The sequence below is a fragment of the Oncorhynchus mykiss genome, chromosome 23 (assembly GCF_013265735.2).
Source record: "Oncorhynchus mykiss isolate Arlee chromosome 23, USDA_OmykA_1.1, whole genome shotgun sequence".
Lineage (NCBI taxonomy): Eukaryota > Metazoa > Chordata > Actinopteri > Salmoniformes > Salmonidae > Oncorhynchus > Oncorhynchus mykiss.
The window spans coordinates 2097501-2117311 of record NC_048587.1 but is presented as its reverse complement, the minus strand read 5'-3'; the positions used below and the strand labels follow the sequence as shown (position 1 = coordinate 2117311).

Genomic DNA, 19811 nt, shown 5'->3' with positions numbered 1-19811 from the left:
ACCTACTAACAGAAACTATAACTAGGATATCCCCTACCTACTAACATAACCTATAACTAGGATATCCCCTATAACTAGGATATCCCCTACTTACTAACATAACCTATAACTAGGATATCCCCTACCTACTAACATAACCTATAACTAGGATATCCCCTACCTACTAACATAACCTATAACTAGGAAATCCCCTACCTACTAACAGAACCTATAACTAGGATATCCCCTACCTACTAAAATAACCTATAACTAGGATATCCCCTATAACTAGGATATCCCTTACCTACTAACATAACTATAACTAGGATATCCCCTATAACTAGGATATCCCCTACCTACTAAAATAACCTATAACTAGGATATCCCCTATAACTAGGATATCCCTTACCTACTAACATAACTATAACTAGGATATCCCCTATAACTAGGATATCCCCTACCTACTAACAGAACATATAACTAGGATATCCCCTACCTACTAACAGAACCTATTACTAGGATATCCCCTACCTACTAACATAACCTATAACTAGGATATCCCCTGCCTACTAACAAAACATATAACTAGGATATCCCCTATAACTAGGATATCCCCTACCTACTAACAGAACCTATAACTAGGATATCCCCTACCTACTAACATAACCTATAACTAGGATATCCCCTATAACTAGGATATCCCCTATAACTAGGATATCCCCTACCTACTAACATAACCTATAACTAGGATATCCCCTATAACTAGGATATCCCCTATAACTAGGATATCCCCTACCTACTAACATAACCTATAACTAGGATATCCCCTACCTACTAACATAACCTATAACTAGGATATCCCCTACCTACTAACAGAACCTATAACTAGGATATCCCCTACCTACTAACAGAACCTATAACTAGGATATCCCCTATAACTAGGATATCCCCTACTTACTAACATAACCTATAACTAGGATATCCCCTACCTACTAACATAACCTATAACTAGGATATCCCCTACCTACTAACATAACCTATTACTAGGATATCCCCTATAACTAGGATATCCCCTACCTACTAACATAACCTATAACTAGGATATCCCCTACCTACTAACAGAACCTACAACTAGGATATCCCCTATAACTAGGATATCCCCTACCTACTAACATAACCTATTACTAGGATATCCCCTATAACTAGGATATCCCCTACCTACTAACATAACCTATAACTAGGATATCCCCTATAACTAGGATATCCCCTACCTACTAACATAACCTATAACTAGGATATCCCCTACCTACTAACAGAACATATAACTAAGATATCCCCTATAACTAGGATATCCCCTACCTACTCACATGACCTTTCACTAGGATATCCCCTACAACTAGGATATCCCCTACCTACTAACAGAACCTACAACTAGGATATCCCCTATAACTAGGATATCCCCTACCTACTAACATAACCTATAACTAGGATATCCCCTACCTACTAACATAACCTATAACTAGGATATCCCCTATAACTAGGATATCCCCTACCTACTAACATAACCTATAACTAGGATATCCCCTATAACTAGGATATCCCCTACCTACTAACAGAACCTATAACTAGGATATCCCCTATAACTAGGATATCCCCTACCTACTAACAGAACCTATAACTAGGATATCCCCTATAACTAGGATATCCCCTACCTACTAACAGAAACTATAACTAGGATATCCCCTACCTACTAACATAACCTATAACTAGGATATCCCCTATAACTAGGATATCCCCTACTTACTAACATAACCTATAACTAGGATATCCCCTACCTACTAACATAACCTATAACTAGGATATCCCCTACCTACTAACATAACCTATTACTAGGATATCCCCTATAACTAGGATATCCCCTACCTACTAACATAACCTATAACTAGGATATCCCCTATAACTAGGATATCCCCTATAACTAGGATATCCCCTATAACTAGGATATCCCCTACCTACTAACATAACCTATAACTAGGATATCCCCTACCTACTAACATAACCTATAACTAGGATATCCCCTACCTACTAACAGAACCTATAACTAGGATATCCCCTATAACTAGGATATCCCCTACTTACTAACATAACCTATAACTAGGATATCCCCTACCTACTAACATAACCTATAACTAGGATATCCCCTACCTACTAACATAACCTATTACTAGGATATCCCCTATAACTAGGATATCCCCTACCTACTAACATAACCTATAACTAGGATATCCCCTACCTACTAACAGAACCTACAACTAGGATATCCCCTATAACTAGGATATCCCCTACCTACTAACATAACCTATTACTAGGATATCCCCTATAACTAGGATATCCCCTACCTACTAACATAACCTATAACTAGGATATCCCCTATAACTAGGATATCCCCTACCTACTAACATAACCTATAACTAGGATATCCCCTACCTACTAACAGAACATATAACTAAGATATCCCCTATAACTAGGATATCCCCTACCTACTCACATGACCTTTCACTAGGATATCCCCTACAACTAGGATATCCCCTACCTACTAACAGAACCTACAACTAGGATATCCCCTATAACTAGGATATCCCCTACCTACTAACATAACCTATAACTAGGATATCCCCTACCTACTAACATAACCTATAACTAGGATATCCCCTACCTACTAACATAACCTATAACTAGGATATCCCCTATAACTAGGATATCCCCTACCTACTAACATAACCTATAACTAGGATATCCCCTACCTACTAACAGAACATATAACTAAGATATCCCCTATAACTAGGATATCCCCTACCTACTAACAGAACCTACAACTAGGATATCCCCTATAACTAGGATATCCCCTACCTACTAACATAACCTATAACTAGGATATCCCCTACCTACTAACAGAACATATAACTAAGATATCCCCTATAACTAGGATATCCCCTACCTACTCACATGACCTTTCACTAGGATATCCCCTACCTACTAACAGAACATATAACTAAGATATCCCCTATAACTAGGATATCCCCTACCTACTCACATGACCTTTCACTAGGATATCTCCTACAACTAGGATATCCCCTACCTACTAACAGAACCTACAACTAGGATATCCCCTATAACTAGGATATCCCCTACCTACTGTTGGGGAATAATCAGAATTAGTTGGTAACATAGATGTTTTATATTCATCATATGTGTGTAAGTTACTTCTCATCAGAATGTGTTTGTATAATACTGTGGCTCGGTTTGCAGTATCTGTTCTCTGTCAGGACTAAGTTACTTGGGCCGCAGAGAGGGGAGAGGTCAAGCGTGTATCTCTTGGCTCCACAATGTCTGTGTGCCAGTCAGCGTGTCTCTGTGATCTTGTCAAGATAGGATAGATTTGATATATGCCTGTTGATATGGAGGATTGGTTTATGGTTCTGAGTTTGAGAAGAGAACATAGTTTAGGAGACAAAGCTGAACGATAAATTATGGCCAATGCTGTCTGACTATGTGTGTCTTTGCTATAAAGGATCTCAGTTGCAATGTGTAAGGGACACTCAGAGAATTCTTTGATAGACACTGAATTGATCTGAGAGTCACAGGGTTGTGATGGAGCTCATATAATTAAAGATGGACTTCATGATAACTCTGACGTGTGTGTGGTTTGCTCTCATGATTTGGTAAATACAGGAAATTTCCACGACACTACTAACATAACCTACAACTAGGATATCCCCTATAACTAGGATATCCCCTATAACTAGGATATCCCCTATAACTAGGATATCCCCGACCTACTAACAGAACCTACAACTAGGATATCCCCGACCTACTAACAGAACCTACAACTAGGATATCCCCGACCTACTAACAGAACCTACAACTAGGATATCCCCTATAACTAGGATATCCCCTACCTACTAACAGAACCTACAACTAGGATATCCCCTATAACTAGGATATCCCCTACCTACTAACAGAACCTACAACTAGGATATCCCCTATAACTAGGATATCCCCTACCTACTAACATAACCTATAACTAGGATATCCCCTACCTACTAACAGAACATATAACTAAGATATCCCCTATAACTAGGATATCCCCTACCTACTAACATAACCTATAACTAGGATATCCCCTACCTACTAACAGAACCTACAACTAGGATATCCCCGACCTACTAACAGAACAGAATAACAAATAACCTGAACACTCAGCTTTCCCAACATATGGCTTCTACAAAGAGGACAGGACAGTGGTCTTCACAAACTGAACATGAGAGATATGCTACAGCAGCTAGCTGTTTAAACTGGCAACATGATCATAGTTGCTATGATACAGCATCTAGCTGTTTAAACTGGCAACATGATCATAGTTACTATGCTACAGCAGTTAACTGTTTAAACTGGCAACATGATCATAGTTGCTATGCTACAGCAGTTAGCTGCTTAAACTGGCAACATGATCATAGTTGCTATGATATAGCAGTTAGCTGTTTAAACTGGCAACATGATCATAGTTGCTATGCTACAGCAGCTAGCTGTTTAAACTGGCAACATGATCATAGTTGCTATGCTACAGCAGTTAGCTGCTTAAACTGGCAACATGATCATAGTTGCTATGATATAGCAGTTAGCTGTTTAAACTGGCAACATGATCATAGTTGCTATGCTACAGCAGTTAGCTGTTTAAACAGGCAACATGATCATAGTTGCTATGCTACAGCAGCTAGCTGTTTAAACTGGCAACATGATCATAGTTGCTATGCTACAGCAGCTAGCTGTTTAAACTGGCAACATGATCATAGTTGCTATGCTACAGCAGTTAGCTGTTTAAACTGGCAACATGATCATAGTTGCTATGCTACAGCAGCTAGCTGTTTAAACTGGCAACATGATCATAGTTGCTATGCTACAGCAGCTAGCTGTTTAAACTGGCAACATGATCATAGTTGCTATGCTACAGCAGTTAGCTGTTTAAACTGGCAACATGATCATAGTTGCTATGCTACAGCAGTTAGCTGTTTAAACTGGCAACATGATCAGTTGCTATGCTACAGCAGTTAGCTGTTTAAACAGGCAACATGATCATAGTTGCTATGCTACAGCAGTTAGCTGTTTAAACTGGCAACATAATCATAGTTGCTATGCTACAGCAGTTAGCTGTTTAAACTGGCAACATGATCATAGTTGCTATGCTACAGCAGTTAGCCGTTTAAACTGGCAACATGATCATAGTTGCTATGCTAGTTGCTAGGTAGAAGTCATAATAGAAGAAGTAGTAGAACAGGAAAAATAGTTGTATTAGAATAGAATCTGGGTGTTTGGTACTCACCCTCCTCATGTTGGTCTCAGAACTGACAGGGTTTTCAGGGTGCACCCACTTGGACCCGGGCAGGTTGAGTCTTGGGGGATAGGAGTGGGTCTCATTGGGGTACTGCCAGATGATTGGATACAGCCCCAGCTGGTTGTATGAGGCTGAGGTGTGGCTGTGTGTCTGGGGCTGAGAGACAGGGTGGTGATGAGCTAGTCCCAGGTGCCCCAGCCCCGAGGAGTCTAGTCGGGGATGACCCCCCAGCAAGGGGCCTGGAGGCAGGCCAGAGAGCACCCCGGAGAGGAGGTGGTGAGTGGAAGAGGGGGTGAGGCAGGAGGCATGGAGGGGGTGGAGCTGGGGGTGCAGATAGGACACGTGGTTGGTCTCCTGGTTGGGACGGACAAGCGCAGGGTCCCGGTACACGGTGAAATGCTCGTTCTTATCGATGATTAGCGGACTCTTAGTGCAAGATCCTGGCGACTCAGTCCCTCGGGCCAGGACGGGCTTAAAGCTGGAGCGAGGGGTGTTGTCCGGGTAACGGCCTTTATGCTTGGACACCTCTGGGGAGGTGAGGGGTTTGGGTTTAGAACAAGTCTCCAGAACACTCTGTGTTTTAGACTTGACGATGTCAGGGGAGCAGAGGGGCTTTGGCTTCAGGGCCTCTGGGGAGGGGAGGGGCTTGGGGACATCAGGGGAGGGGCTTAGCTTGTACGACTTCCTGGCCTCGTCGGCCAATGAGGCGTTCTTAATGCAGGGCAGCATGGAGGAATATAGCTGCTTCTCTCTCTCTACTACAGCAGCAGACTCACTGACTGATGCTATAGGTCTGATCACCGCTGAATGGACTAACCCCATCTTACTGCCCAGGCTGCCAGCTATGTCATGCTTTACCTCCGGCTTCCTACACACTGAGGGAGTCTGGTTCCTAAGGTCACACTCTGACACTGAGGGAGTCTGGTTCCTAAGGTCACACTCTGACACTGAGGGAGTCTGGTTCCTAAGGTCACACTCTGACACTGAGGGAGTCTGGTTCCTAAGGTCACACTCTGACACTGAGGGAGTCTGGTTCCTAAGGTCACACTCTGACACTGAGGGAGTCTGGTTCCTAAGGTCACACTCTAACACTAAGGGAGTCTGGTTCCTAAGGTCACACTCTAACACTAAGGGAGTCTGGTTCCTAAGGTCACACTCTAACACTAAGGGAGTCTGGTTCCTAATGTCACACTCTGACACTAAGGGAATCTGGTTCCTAAGGTCACACTCTGACACTGAGGGAGTCTGGTTCCTAAGGTCACACTCCGAGGGGCTCTTCCGAAGGGGAGAGGGAGGGGCCACAGAGGGGTTCAGCACCAAATGTCTGCTGGGCTCAGAGAGGTAGGAGGGCTCAGATGGATTCTGGGAGGCCAGCAGGGCCGAGACGGCCTCAGAGTTCTCCCGGGAGGCCATGTGTGCGTTAGCGTCCTCTGCTGTGATGTCGATTATATACTGAGAGGGAGTCTGGGTCCTGGAGACCACCTCAGCGCTGGTGTACTGGTCCTTGGACTGGGGATGGGTCTGGGATTTCATAGTGCTGTTGTTCTCCATGATGCACTCCCCTTGGCCCTCAGAGGGGGCAGAGCCCTGGGAGGAGGAGGACAGGGGAGGGGCCTGCTGCTGTTGCAGTGGAGACCGTTCTCCCTGTCGTTGAGGTTGTCGCAGGGATGACCTCTGCTCCCTGTCGGCTGATGACTGCTGAAACTCCGCCTTCTGAAGCTCCTCACCCCAGGGGGAGAGACTGCCTGTCAGAGCAGACTCCTTCCCAGTCTTAGAACCCTGGGTCTTGTGCCCCTCCTGGCCGGTCTCTCCTTTTAGCTCCTCCTCTGAGTTCTGCTCTGAGGAAGAGGAGGAGTCTGCCGTCCTGGTTCTCTTGGTAGACATCTCAGAGTCACTGCTCTCAGAGAAGTCAGACCTCACTGTAGTCTCGTTTCTCAGTCTTTTCAAACCTGATTTCTTCTCCTCTTCCTCCTCCGCTTTCCTCCGCTTGTTCACAGCCACCTGCTTGCTGCTCGTACTTTTAAAGAAGTCTGGAGAGATGAATCAGAGGAGAATATATTAGATTAGTCTGGAGAGATGAATCAGAGAAGTCTGGAGATGAATCAGAGGAGAATATATTAGACTAGTCTGGAGAGATGAATCAGAGGAGAATATATTAGATTAGTCTGGAGAGATGAATCAGAGAAGTCTGGAGAGATAAATCAGAGAAGTCTGGAGAGATTAATCAGAGGAGGAGAATATATTAGAGAAGTCTGGAGAGATGAATCAGAGGATATATATATATAATAATATATTATAATTCTAAATGACAAGCAGCAAATATTTGTTGTTATGAAACAAGCAAGAAATAAGACAAAAAACAGAAAACTTGAGCGTGCATAACTATTCACCCCTCCCCCAAAGTCAAAGTATTGACTGTTGGGGGGGGGGGGGGGTGAATAGTTATGCACGCTTTTGTAGCAATTACAGCCACCTTTTGTAGCAATTACAGCTGCAAGTCTCTTGGGATATGTCTCCATAAGCTTTGCACATCTAGCCACTGTGATTTTTGCCCAGTCTTCAAGGCAAAACTGCTCCAGCTCCTTCAAGTTGGATGGGTTCCGCTGGTGTACAGCAATCTTTAAGTCATACCACAGATTCTCAATTGGATTGAGGTCTGGAATTTGACTTGGCCATTCCAAGACATTTAGATGTTTCCCCATAAACCACTCGAGTGTTGCTTTAACAGTATGCTTAGGATCATTGTCCTGCTGGAAGGTGAACCTCCATCCCAGTCTCAAATCTCTGGAAGACTGAAACAGGTTTCCCTCAAGAATTTCCCTGTATTTAGCGCCATCCATCATTCCTTCAATTCTGACTAGTTTCCCAGTCCCTGCCGATGAAAAATATCCCCACAGCATGATGCTGCCACCACCATGCTTCACTGTGGGATGGTGTTCTCGGGATGATGAGAGGTGTTGGGTTTGCGCCAGACATAGCATTTTCCTTGATGGCCAAAAGGCTTCATTTTAGTCTCAACTGACCAGAGTACCTTCTTCCATATGTTTGGGGAGTCTCTCACATGCCTTTTGGCGAACACTTTAAGCAATGGCTTTTTTCTGGCCACTCTTCCGTAAAGCCCAGCTCTGTGGAGTGTACGGCTTAAAGTGGTCCTATGGACAGATACTCCAATCTCCGCTGTGGAGCTTTGCAGCTCCTTAAGGTTTATCTTTGGTCTCTTTGTTGCCTCTGATTAATGACATCCTTGCCTGGTCCGTGAGTTTTGGTGTGATGCCCTCTCTTGGCAGGTTTGTTGTGGTGCCAAATTCTTTCCATTTTTTAATAATGGATTTAATGGTGCTCCGTGGGATGTTCAAAGTTTCATATATTTAAAAAAAACAACCTTGATCTGTACTTCAGCGAGTAATGCTACCAGAGTAGGGAATAATGCTCCCAGAGTAGAGAGTAATGCTCCCAGAGCAGAGAGTAATGCTACTAGAGTAGGGAATAATGCTCCCAGAGCAGAGAGTAATGCTACTAGAGTGGGAATAATGCTCCCAGAGTAGAGAATAATGCTACTAGAGTAGGTAATAATGCTCCTAGAGCAGATAATAATGCTCCTAGATCAGGGAGCAATGCTCCTAGATCAGGGAGCAATGCTGCCAGAGCAGTGAGCAATGCTCCCAGAGCAGGGAATAATGCTCCCAGAGCAGCGAGTAATGCTCCCAGAGCAGCGAGTAATGCTCCTATAGCAGGGAGTAATGCTCCAAGACGAGGGAGAATTGCATCAAGAGCAGGGAGTAATGGTCCTAGAGCAGCGAGTAATGCTCCTAGAGCAGGGAGTAATGCTCCTAGAGCAGGGAGTAATGCTCCTAGAGCAGGGAGTAATGCTCCTAGAGCAGCGAGTAATGCTCCTAGAGCAGGGAGTAATGCTCCTAGAGCAGGGAGTAATGCTCCTAGAGTAGCGTGTAATGCTCCTAGAGCAGCGTGTAATGCTCCTAGAGCAGCGAGTAATGCTCCTAGTGAAGTGAGTAATGCTCAAAGTGTAAGGCTCCAAGACGAGGGATAATTGCTCCAAGATCAGGGAGTAATGCTCCTAGTGAAGGGAGTAATGTTCCTAGATCAGGGAGTAATGCTCCTAGTGTAGGGAATAATGCTCATAGAGCAGGGATTAATGCTCCTAGAGCAGGGAATAATGCTCCTAGAGCAGGGAATAATGCTCATAGAGCAGGGAATAATGCTCATAGAGCAGGGAATAATGCTCCTAGAGCAGGGAATAATGCTCATAGAGCAGGAAGTAATGCTCCTAGAGCAGGGAATAATGCTCCTAGAGCAGTACTCGAACCCCTGTACACTGACTCAGTACCGGGACCCCTTTACACTGACTCAGTACCGGGACCCCTGTACACTGACTCAGTACCGGGACCCCTGTACACTGACTCAGTACCGGGACCCCTGTACACTGACTCAGTACCGGGACCCCTGTACACTGACTCAGTACCGGGACCCCTGTACACTGACTCAGTACCGGGACCCCTGTACACTGACTCAGTACCGGGACCCCTGTACACTGACTCAGTACCGGGACCCCTGTACACTGACTCAGTACCGGGACCCCTGTACACTGACTCAGTACTGGTACCTCATGTACAGACCCCTGGACTTTTCCACATTTTGTTACATTACAGACTTATTCTAAAATGGATTAAATACATGTTTTAACTCATCAGTCTAGACACAATACCCCATAATGACAGGTTTTTTAAAAACATTTTTGCAAATGCATTGAAAGTTAAAAACAGAAATATCTTACTTACATAAGTATTCAGACCTTTTGATATGAGACTTGAAATTGAGCTCAGATGCATCCTGTTTCCATTGATCATCCTTGATGTTTTTACCACAGTTCCATTGATTGGACATGATTTGGAAAGGCACACACTTGTAAGGTATATAAGGTCCCACAGTTGACAGTGCATGCCAGAGCAAAAACCTAGCAATAAGTTTGAAGGAATTGTCCGGAGAGCTCAGAGACAGGATTGTGTCGAGGCACAGATCTGGGGAAGGGTACCAAAACATTTCTGCAGCATTGAAGGTCCCCAAGAACACAGTGGCCTTCCTAGAGCTGGTCACCCAGCCAACCTGAAAAATCGGGGGAGAAAGGCCTTGGTCAGGGAGGTAACCAAGAACCCCATGGTCCCTCTGACAAAGCTCCAGAGTTCCTCTGTGGAGATGGGAGAACCTTCCAGAAGGACAACCATCTCTGCAGCACTCCACCAATCAGGCTTTTATGGTAGAGTGGCCAAACTGAAGCCACTCCTCATTAAAAGGCACATGACAGCCCACTTGGAGTTTGCCAAAATGCGAGTCAAGGACTCTCAGACCATGAGAAACAAGATTATCTGGTCTGATGAAACCAAGATTGAACTCTTTGGCCTGAATTCCAAGCCTCACGTTTGGAGGTAACCTGGCACCAACCCTACGGTGAAGCATGGTGGTGGCAGCCTCATGCTGTGGGGATGTTTTTCAGCAGGGACTGGGAGACTATTCAGGATCGAGGGAAAGATGAACGGAGCAAAGTACAGAGAGATCCTTGATGAAAACCTGTTCCAGAGCACTCAGGACCTCAGACTGTGGCGAAGGGTTACCTTCCAACAGGACAATCACAGCCAAGACAACGCAGGAGCGGCTTCGGGACGAGTCTCTGAGTGGCCCAGCCAGAACCCGGACTTGAACCTGATTGAACATCTCTGGAGAGACCTGAAAATAGCTGTGCAGCGACCCTCCCCATCCAACCTGACAGAGCTTGAGAGGATCTGCAGAGAAGAATGGGAGAAACTCCCCAAATACAGGTGTACCAAGCTTCTAGGGTCATACCCAAGAAGACTTGATGCTGTAATCGCTGCCAAGGGTGCTTCAACAAAGTACTGAGTAAAGGGTCTGAATAGTTATGTACAGTGGGGCAAAAAAGTATTTAGTCAGCCACAAATTGTGCAAGTTCTCCCACTTAAAAAGATGAGAGAGGCCTGTAATTTTCATCAACTATGACAGGTACACTTCAACTTTGTTGGCAATGACAGAGGTTTTCTGTAAATCTTCACAAGGTTTTCACACACCGTTGCTGGTATTTTGGCCCATTCCCCCATGTAGATCTCCTCTAGAGCAGTGATGTTTTGGGGCTGTTGCTGGGCAACACAGACTTTCAACTCCCTCCAAAGATTTTCTATGGGGTTGAGATCTGGAGACTGGCTAGGCCACTCCAGGACCTTGAAATGCTTCTTACGAAGCCACACGTTCGTTGCCCGGGCGGTGTGTTTGGGATCATTGTCATGCTGAAAGACCCAGCCACGTTTCATCTTCAATGCCCTTGCTGATGGAAGGAGGTTTTCACTCAAAATCTCACGATACATGGCCCCATTCATTCTTTCCTTTACACGGATCAGTCGTCCTGGTCCCTTTGCAGAAAAATAGCCCCAAAGCATGATGTTTCCACCCCCATGCTTCACAGTAGGTATGGTGTTCTTTGAATGCAACTCAGCATTATTTGTCCTCCAAAACACGACGAGTTGAGTTTTTACCAAAAAGTTATATTTTGGTTTCATCTGACCATATGACATTCTCCCAATCTTCTTCTGGATCATCCAAATGCTCTCTAGCAAACTTCAGACGGGCCTGGACATGTACTGGCTTAAGCAGGGGGACACGTCTGGCACTGCAGGATTTGAGTCCCTGGCGGCGTAGTGTGTTACTGATGGTAGGCTTTGTTACTTTAGTCCCAGCTCTCTGCAGGTCATTCAGTAGGTCCCCACGTGTGGTTCTGGGATTTTTGCTCACCGTTCTTGTGATCATTTTGACCCCACGGGGTGAGATCTTGCGTGGAGCCCAAGATCGAGGGAGATTATCAGTGGTCTTGTATGTCTTCCATTTCCTAATAATTGCTCCCACAGTTGATTTCTTCAAACCAAGCTGCTTACCTATTGCAGATTCAGTCTTCCCAGCCTGGTGCAGGTCTACAATTTTGTTTCTGGTGTCCTTTGACAGCTCTTTGGTCTTGGCCATAGTGGAGTTTGGAGTGTGACTATTTGAGGTTGTGGTTCAAACAGGTGCCATTAATACAGGTAACGAGTGGAGGACAGAGGAGCCTCTTAAAGAAGAAGTTACAGGTCTGTGAGAGCCAGAAATCTTGCTTGTTTGTAGGTGACCAAATACTTATTTTCCACCATAATTTGCAAATAAATTCATTAAAAATCCTACAATGTGATTTTCTGGATTTTTTTTTCATTTTGTCTGTCATAGCTGAAGTGTACCTGTGATGAAAATTACAGGCCTCTCTCATTTTTTTAAAGTGGGGAGTACCCTGCTGTCTGACTTAGTGCTACGGTCCTATTACCCTGCTGTCTGACTTAGTGCTACGGTACTATTACCCTGCTGTCTGACTTAGTGCTACTGTACTATTACCCTGCTGTCTGACTTAGTGCTACGGTACTATTACCCTGCTGTCTGACTTAGTGCTACGGTACTATTACCCTGCTGTCTGACTTAGTGCTACGGTACTATTACCCTGCTGTCTGACTTAGTGCTACGGTACTATTACCCTGCTGTCTGACTTAGTGCTACGGTACTATTACCCTGCTGTCTGACTTAGTGCTACGGTACTATTACCCTGCTGTCTGACTTAGTGCTACGGTACTATTACCCTGCTGTCTGACTTAGTGCTACGGTACTATTACCCTGCTGTCTGACTTAGTGCTACGGTACTATTACCCTGCTGTCTGACTTAGTGCTACGGTACTATTACCCTGCTGTCTGACTTAGTGCTACGGTACTATTACCCTGCTGTCTGACTTAGTGCTACGGTACTATTACCCTGCTGTCTGACTTAGTGCTACGGTACTATTACCCTGCTGTCTGACTTAGTGCTACTGTACTATTACCCTGCTGTCTGACATTTCTAAAAACCTGTTTTTGCTTTGTCTTTGTGTGTAGATATTGTGGGAAGCCAAACCTTTCCCAAGGCAGTGTCCTGCTGAACCTTTCCCAAGGCAGTGTCCTGCTAAAGCTTTCCCAAGGCAGTGTCCTGCTAAAGCTTTCCCAAGGCAGTGTCCTGCTAAAGCTTTCCCAAGGCAGTGTCCTGCTAAAGCTTTCCCAAGGCAGTGTCCTGCTAAAGCTTTCCCAAGGCAGTGTCCTGCTAAAGCTTTCCCAAGGCAGTGTCCTGCTAAAGCTTTCCCAAGGCAGTGTCCTGCTAAAGCTTTCCCAAGGCAGTGTCCTGCTAAAGCTTTCCCAAGGCAGTGTCCTGCTGAACCTTTCCCAAGGCAGTGTCCTGCTGAACCTTTCCCAAGGCAGTGTCCTGCTGAACCTTTCCCAAGGCAGTGTCCTGCTAAAGCTTTCCCAGGCAGTGTCCTGCTAAAGCTTTCCCAAGGCAGTGTCCTGCTAAAGCTTTCCCAGGCAGTGTCCTGCTAAAGCTTTCCCAAGGCAGTGTCCTGCTAAAGCTTTCCCAAGGCAGTGTCCTGCTAAAGCTTTCAGAGCTCTACTCATCTCAGGTCAATGGAACAGCTTGACCACACAGTACATGAAGTAAAACAGGTGAAATTCCTCCAGCGTCCACGATCTCCTCACCTCTTGTTCTATCTTCACCATCATCCTCACCTCCTCTCCCTGCTCTCTCGTTACAGTCCACGTTGTCTCCCTTGAAGTCATCATCAGGGACACTGCTGTCAGATCCCTTCCTCCTGGAGAAGCCAGGTCCGCGGTGCTGCGTCTGTTCCTGGCAAGGGGAGTGCTGCGCTGGGGCCTGCTGGCTCTGGGACCCGCCCTGACCTTGACCCTGCTGGGTGGTGACCCCTGACCCCTGCTTCACCGCCCCGCCAGAGGAGTTCATGACTGGTCTGGGGCTGTTGGCTTGGGCGCGGGTGTAGTGACCCTGTAGAGGATGACGAGAGAACAGACACACCAAGGATGGAGTTGGTTAGAGACAGGAGGACAGAGAGAGAACAGGCACACCAAGGATGGAGTTGGCTAGAGACAGGGGGACAGAGCGAGAACAGACACACCAAGGATGGAGTTGGCTAGAGACGGGAGGACAGAGAGAGAACAGGCACACCAAGGATGGAGTTGGTTAGAGACAGGAGGACAGAGAGAGAACAGACACACCAAGGATGGAGTTGGCTAGAGACAGGAGGACAGAGAGAGAACAGGCACACCAAGGATGGAGTTGGCTAGAGACAGGAGGACAGACACACCAAGGATGGAGTTGGCTAGAGACAGGAGGACAGACACACCAAGGATGGAGTTGGCTAGAGACAGGAGGACAGAGAGAACATACACACCAAGGATGGAGTTGGCTAGAGACAGGATGACAGAGAGAGAACAGACACACCAAGGATGGAGTTGGTTAGAGACAGGAGGACAGAGAGAGAACAGACACACCAAGGATGGAGTTGGCTAGAGACAGGAGGACAGAGAGAGAACAGACACACCAAGGATGGAGTTGGCTAGAGACAGGAGGACAGAGAGAGAACAGACACACCAAGGAGGACAGAGAGAGAACAGGCACACCTGGGATGGATTTGGTTAGAGACAGGAGGATAGAGAGAGAACAGACACACCAAGGATGGAGTTGGCTAGAGACAGGAGGACAGAGAGAGAACAGACACACCAAGGAGGACAGAGAGAGAACAGGCACACCAAGAATGGAGTTGGCTAGAGACAGGAGGACAGAGAGAACAGACACACCAAGGATGGAGTTGGCTAGAGACAGGAGGACAGAGAGAGAACAGGCACACCAAGGATGGAGTTGGCTAGAGACAGGAGGACAGAGAGAGAACAGGTACACCAAGGATGGAGTTGGCTAGAGACAGGAGGACAGAGAGAGAACAGGTACACCAAGGATGGAGTTGGCTAGAGACAGGAGGACAGAGAGAGAACAGGTACACCAAGGATGGAGTTGGCTAGAGACAGGAGGACAGACACACCAAGGATGGAGTTGGCTAGAGACAGGAGGACAGAGAGAGAACAGGTACACCAAGGATGGAGTTGGCTAGAGACAGGAGGACAGACACACCAAGGATGGAGTTGGCTAGAGACAGGAGGACAGACACACCAAGGATGGAGTTGGCTAGAGACAGGAGGACAGAGAGAGAACATACACACCAAGGATGGAGTTGGTTAGAGACAGGAGGACAGACACACCAAGGATGGAGTTGGCTAGAGACAGGAGGACAGACACACCAAGGATGGAGTTGGCTAGAGAAAGGAGGACAGAGAGAGAACATACACACCAAGGATGGAGTTGGTTAGAGACAGGAGGACAGACACACCAAGGATGGAGTTGGCTAGAGACAGGAGGACAGACACACCAAGGAGGGAGTTGGCTAGAGACAGGAGGACAGAGAGAGAACAGACACACCAAGGATGGAGTTGGTTAGAGACAGGAGGACAGACACACCAAGGAGGGAGTTGGCTAGAGACAGGAGGACAGACACACCAAGGAGGGAGTTGGCTAGAGACAGGAGGACAGAGAGAGAACAGACACACCAAGGATGGAGTTGGCTAGAGACAGGAGGACAGAGAGAGAACAGGTACACCAAGGATGGAGTTGGCTAGAGACAGGAGGACAGAGAGAGAGGTGTTTCAGGATGTCACATATAATATGGTTGATAATTCAACACCACCGAGAATGATCCACAATGGAAAAGAAGGTATACAGTCCTATTACCCTCCTGTCTGACTTAGTGCTACGGTACTATTACCCTGCTGTCTGACTTAGTGCTACGGTACTATTACCCTGCTGTCTGACTTAGTGCTACGGTACTATTACCCTGCTGTCTGACTTAGTGCTACGGTACTATTACCCTGCTGTCTGACTTAGTGCTACGGTCCTATTACCCTGCTGTCTGACTTAGTGCTACGGTACTATTACCCTGCTGTCTGACTTAGTGCTACGGTACTATTACCCTGCTGTCTGACTTAGTGCTACGGTCCTATTACCCTGCTGTCTGACTTAGTGCTACGGTACTATTACCCTGCTGTCTGACTTAGTGCTACGGTACTATTACCCTGCTGTCTGACTTAGTGCTACGGTCCTATTACCCTGCTGTCTGACTTAGTGCTACGGTACTATTACCCTGCTGTCTGACTTAGTGCTACGGTACTATTACCCTGCTGTCTGACTTAGTGCTACGGTACTATTACCCTGCTGTCTGACTTAGTGCTACGATACTATTACCCTGCTGTCTGACTTAGTGCTACGGTACTATTACCCTGCTGTCTGACTTAGTGCTACGGTACTATTACCCTGCTGTCTGACTTAGTGCTACGGTCCTATTACCCTGCTGTCTGACTTAGTGCTACGGTACTATTACCCTGCTGTCTGAATTAGTGCTACGGTACTATTACCCTGCTGTCTGACTTAGTGCTACGGTACTATTACCCTGCTGTCTGACTTAGTGCTACAGTACTATTACCCTGCTGTCTGACTTAGTGCTACGCTACGGTACTATTACCCTGCTGTCTGACTTAGTGCTACGGTCCTATTACCCTGCTGTCTGACTTAGTGCTACGGTCCTATTACCCTGCTGTCTGACTTAGTGCTACGGTACTACTACCCTGCTGTCTGACTTAGTGCTACGGTACTATTACCCTGCTGTCTGACTTAGTGCTACGGTACTATTACCCTGCTGTCTGACTTAGTTCTATGGTCCTATTACCCTGCTGTCTGACTTAGTGCTACGGTACTATTACCCTGCTGTCTGACTTAGTGCTACGGTCCTATTACCCTGCTGTCTGACTTAGTGCTACGGTACTATTACCCTGCTGTCTGACTTAGTGCTACGGTACTATTACCCTGCTGTCTGACTTAGTGCTACGGTACTATTACCCTGCTGTCTGACTTAGTGCTACGGTACTATTACCCTGCTGTCTGACTTAGTGCTACGGTCCTATTACCCTGCTGTCTGACTTAGTGCTACGGTACTATTACCCTGCTGTCTGAATTAGTGCTACGGTACTATTACCCTGCTGTCTGACTTAGTGCTACGGTACTATTACCTTGCTGTCTGACTTAGTGCTACAGTACTATTACCCTGCTGTCTGACTTAGTGCTACGCTACGGTACTATTACCCTGCTGTCTGACTTAGTGCTACGGTCCTATTACCCTGCTGTCTGACTTAGTGCTACGGTACAATTACCCTGCTGTCTGACTTAGTGCTACGGTACTATTACCCTGCTGTCTGACTTAGTGCTACGGTACTATTACCCTGCTGTCTGACTTAGTGCTACGGTACTATTACCCTGCTGTCTGACTTAGTGCTACGGTACTATTACCCTGCTGTCTGACTTAGTGCTACGGTACTATTACCCTGCTGTCTGACTTAGTGCTACGGTACTATTACCCTGCTGTCTGACTTAGTGCTACGGTACTATTACCCTGCTGTCGCACTTAGTGCTACGGTACTATTACCCTGCTGTCTGACTTAGTGCTACGGTCCTATTACCCTGCTGTCTGACTTAGTGCTACGGTACTATTACCCTGCTGTCTGACTTAGTGCTACGGTCCTATTACCCTGCTGTCTGACTTAGTGCTACGCTACGGTACTATTACCGTGCTGTCTGACTTAGTGCTACGGTACTATTACCCTGCTGTCTGACTTAGTGCTACGGTACTATTACCCTGCTGTCTGACTTAGTGCTACGGTACTATTACCCTGCTGTCTGACTTAGTGCTACGGTACTATTACCCTGCTGTCTGACTTAGTGCTACGGTACTATTACCCTGCTGTCTGACTTAGTGCTACGGTACTATTACCCTGCTGTCTGACTAAGTGCTACGGTACTATTACCCTGCTGTCTGACTTAGTGCTACGCTACGGTACTATTACCCTGCTGTCTGACTTAGTGCTACGGTACTATTACCCTGCTGTCTGACTTAGTGCTACGGTACTATTACCCTGCTGTCTGACTTAGTGCTACGGTACTATTACCCTGCTGTCTGACTTAGTGCTACGGTACTATTACCCTGCTGTCTGACTTAGTGCTACGGTCCTATTACACTGCTGTCTGACTTAGTTCTATGGTCCTATTACCCTGCTGTCTGACTTAGTGCTACGGTACTATTACCCTGCTGTCTGACTTAGTGCTACGGTACTATTACCCTGCTGTCTGACTTAGTGCTACGGTACTATTACCCTGCTGTCTGACTTAGTGCTACGGTACTATTACCCTGCTGTCTGACTTAGTGCTACGGTACTATTACCCTGCTGTCTGACTTAGTGCTACGGTACTATTACCCTGCTGTCTGACTTAGTGCTACGGTACTATTACCCTGCTGTCTGACTTAGTGCTACGGTCCTATTACCCTGCTGTCTGAATTAGTGCTACGGTACTATTACCCTGCTGTCTGACTTAGTGCTACGGTACTATTACCCTGCTGTCTGACTTAGTGCTACGGTACTATTACCCTGCTGTCTGACTTAGTGCTACGGTCCTATTACCCTGCTGTCTGAATTAGTGCTACTGTACTATTACCCTGCTGTCTGACTTAGTGCTACGGTCCTATTACCCTGCTGTCTGACTTAGTGCTACGGTACTATTACCCTGCTGTCTGACTTAGTGCTACGGTACTATTACCCTGCTGTCTGACTTAGTGCTACGGTACTATTACCCTGCTGTCTGACTTAGTGCTACGGTACTATTACCCTGCTGTCTGACTTAGTGCTACGGTACTATTACCCTGCTGTCTGACTTAGTGCTACGGTACTATTACCCTGCTGTCTGACTTAGTGCTACGGTACTATTACCCTGCTGTCTGACTTAGTGCTACGGTACTATTACCCTGCTGTCTGACTTAGTGCTACGGTACTATTACCCTGCTGTCTGACTTAGTGCTACGGTACTATTACCCTGCTGTCTGACTTAGTGCTACGGTACTATTACCCTGCTGTCTGACTTAGTGCTACGGTACTATTACCCTGCTGTCTGACTTAGTGCTACGGTACTATTACCCTGCTGTCTGACTTAGTGCTACGGTACTATTACCCTGCTGTCTGACTTAGTGCTACGGTACTATTACCCTGCTGTCTGACTTAGTGCTACGATACTATTACCCTGCTGTCTGACTTAGTGCTACGGTACTATTACCCTGCTGTCTGACTTAGTGCTACGGTACTATTACCCTGCTGTCTGACTAAGTGCTACGGTACTATTACCCTGCTGTCTGACTTAGTGCTACGCTACGGTACTATTACCCTGCTGTCTGACTTAGTGCTACGGTCCTATTACCCTGCTGTCTGACTTAGTGCTACGGTACTATTACCCTGCTGTCTGACTTAGTGCTACGGTACTATTACCCTGCTGTCTGACTTAGTGCTACGGTACTATTACCCTGCTGTCTGACTTAGTGCTACAGTACTATTACCCTGCTGTCTGACTTAGTGCTACGGTACTATTACCCTGCTGTCTGACTTA

The 19811-nt window shown here is 46.3% G+C and overlaps 1 protein-coding gene across 9 annotated transcripts in view; it reads right to left on the bottom strand.

Moving 5' to 3' along the window:
* LOC110512159 (probable JmjC domain-containing histone demethylation protein 2C) overlaps positions 1 to 19811 on the bottom strand; it is a 268260-nt gene that overhangs the window by 85701 nt on the left and 162748 nt on the right. For 8 of the 9 annotated variants that reach the window (XM_036959745.1, XM_036959751.1, XM_036959750.1 and 5 more), the window contains 2 exons: positions 13967 to 14270; positions 5360 to 7401 (listed from right to left, as the gene is read on the bottom strand). In XM_036959745.1, the coding sequence (XP_036815640.1) occupies positions 5360 to 7401; positions 13967 to 14270 (2346 nt within the window). The remainder of the gene's footprint in view (positions 1 to 5359; positions 7402 to 13966; positions 14271 to 19811) is intronic. The other variant, XM_036959749.1, reaches the window with a different exon arrangement.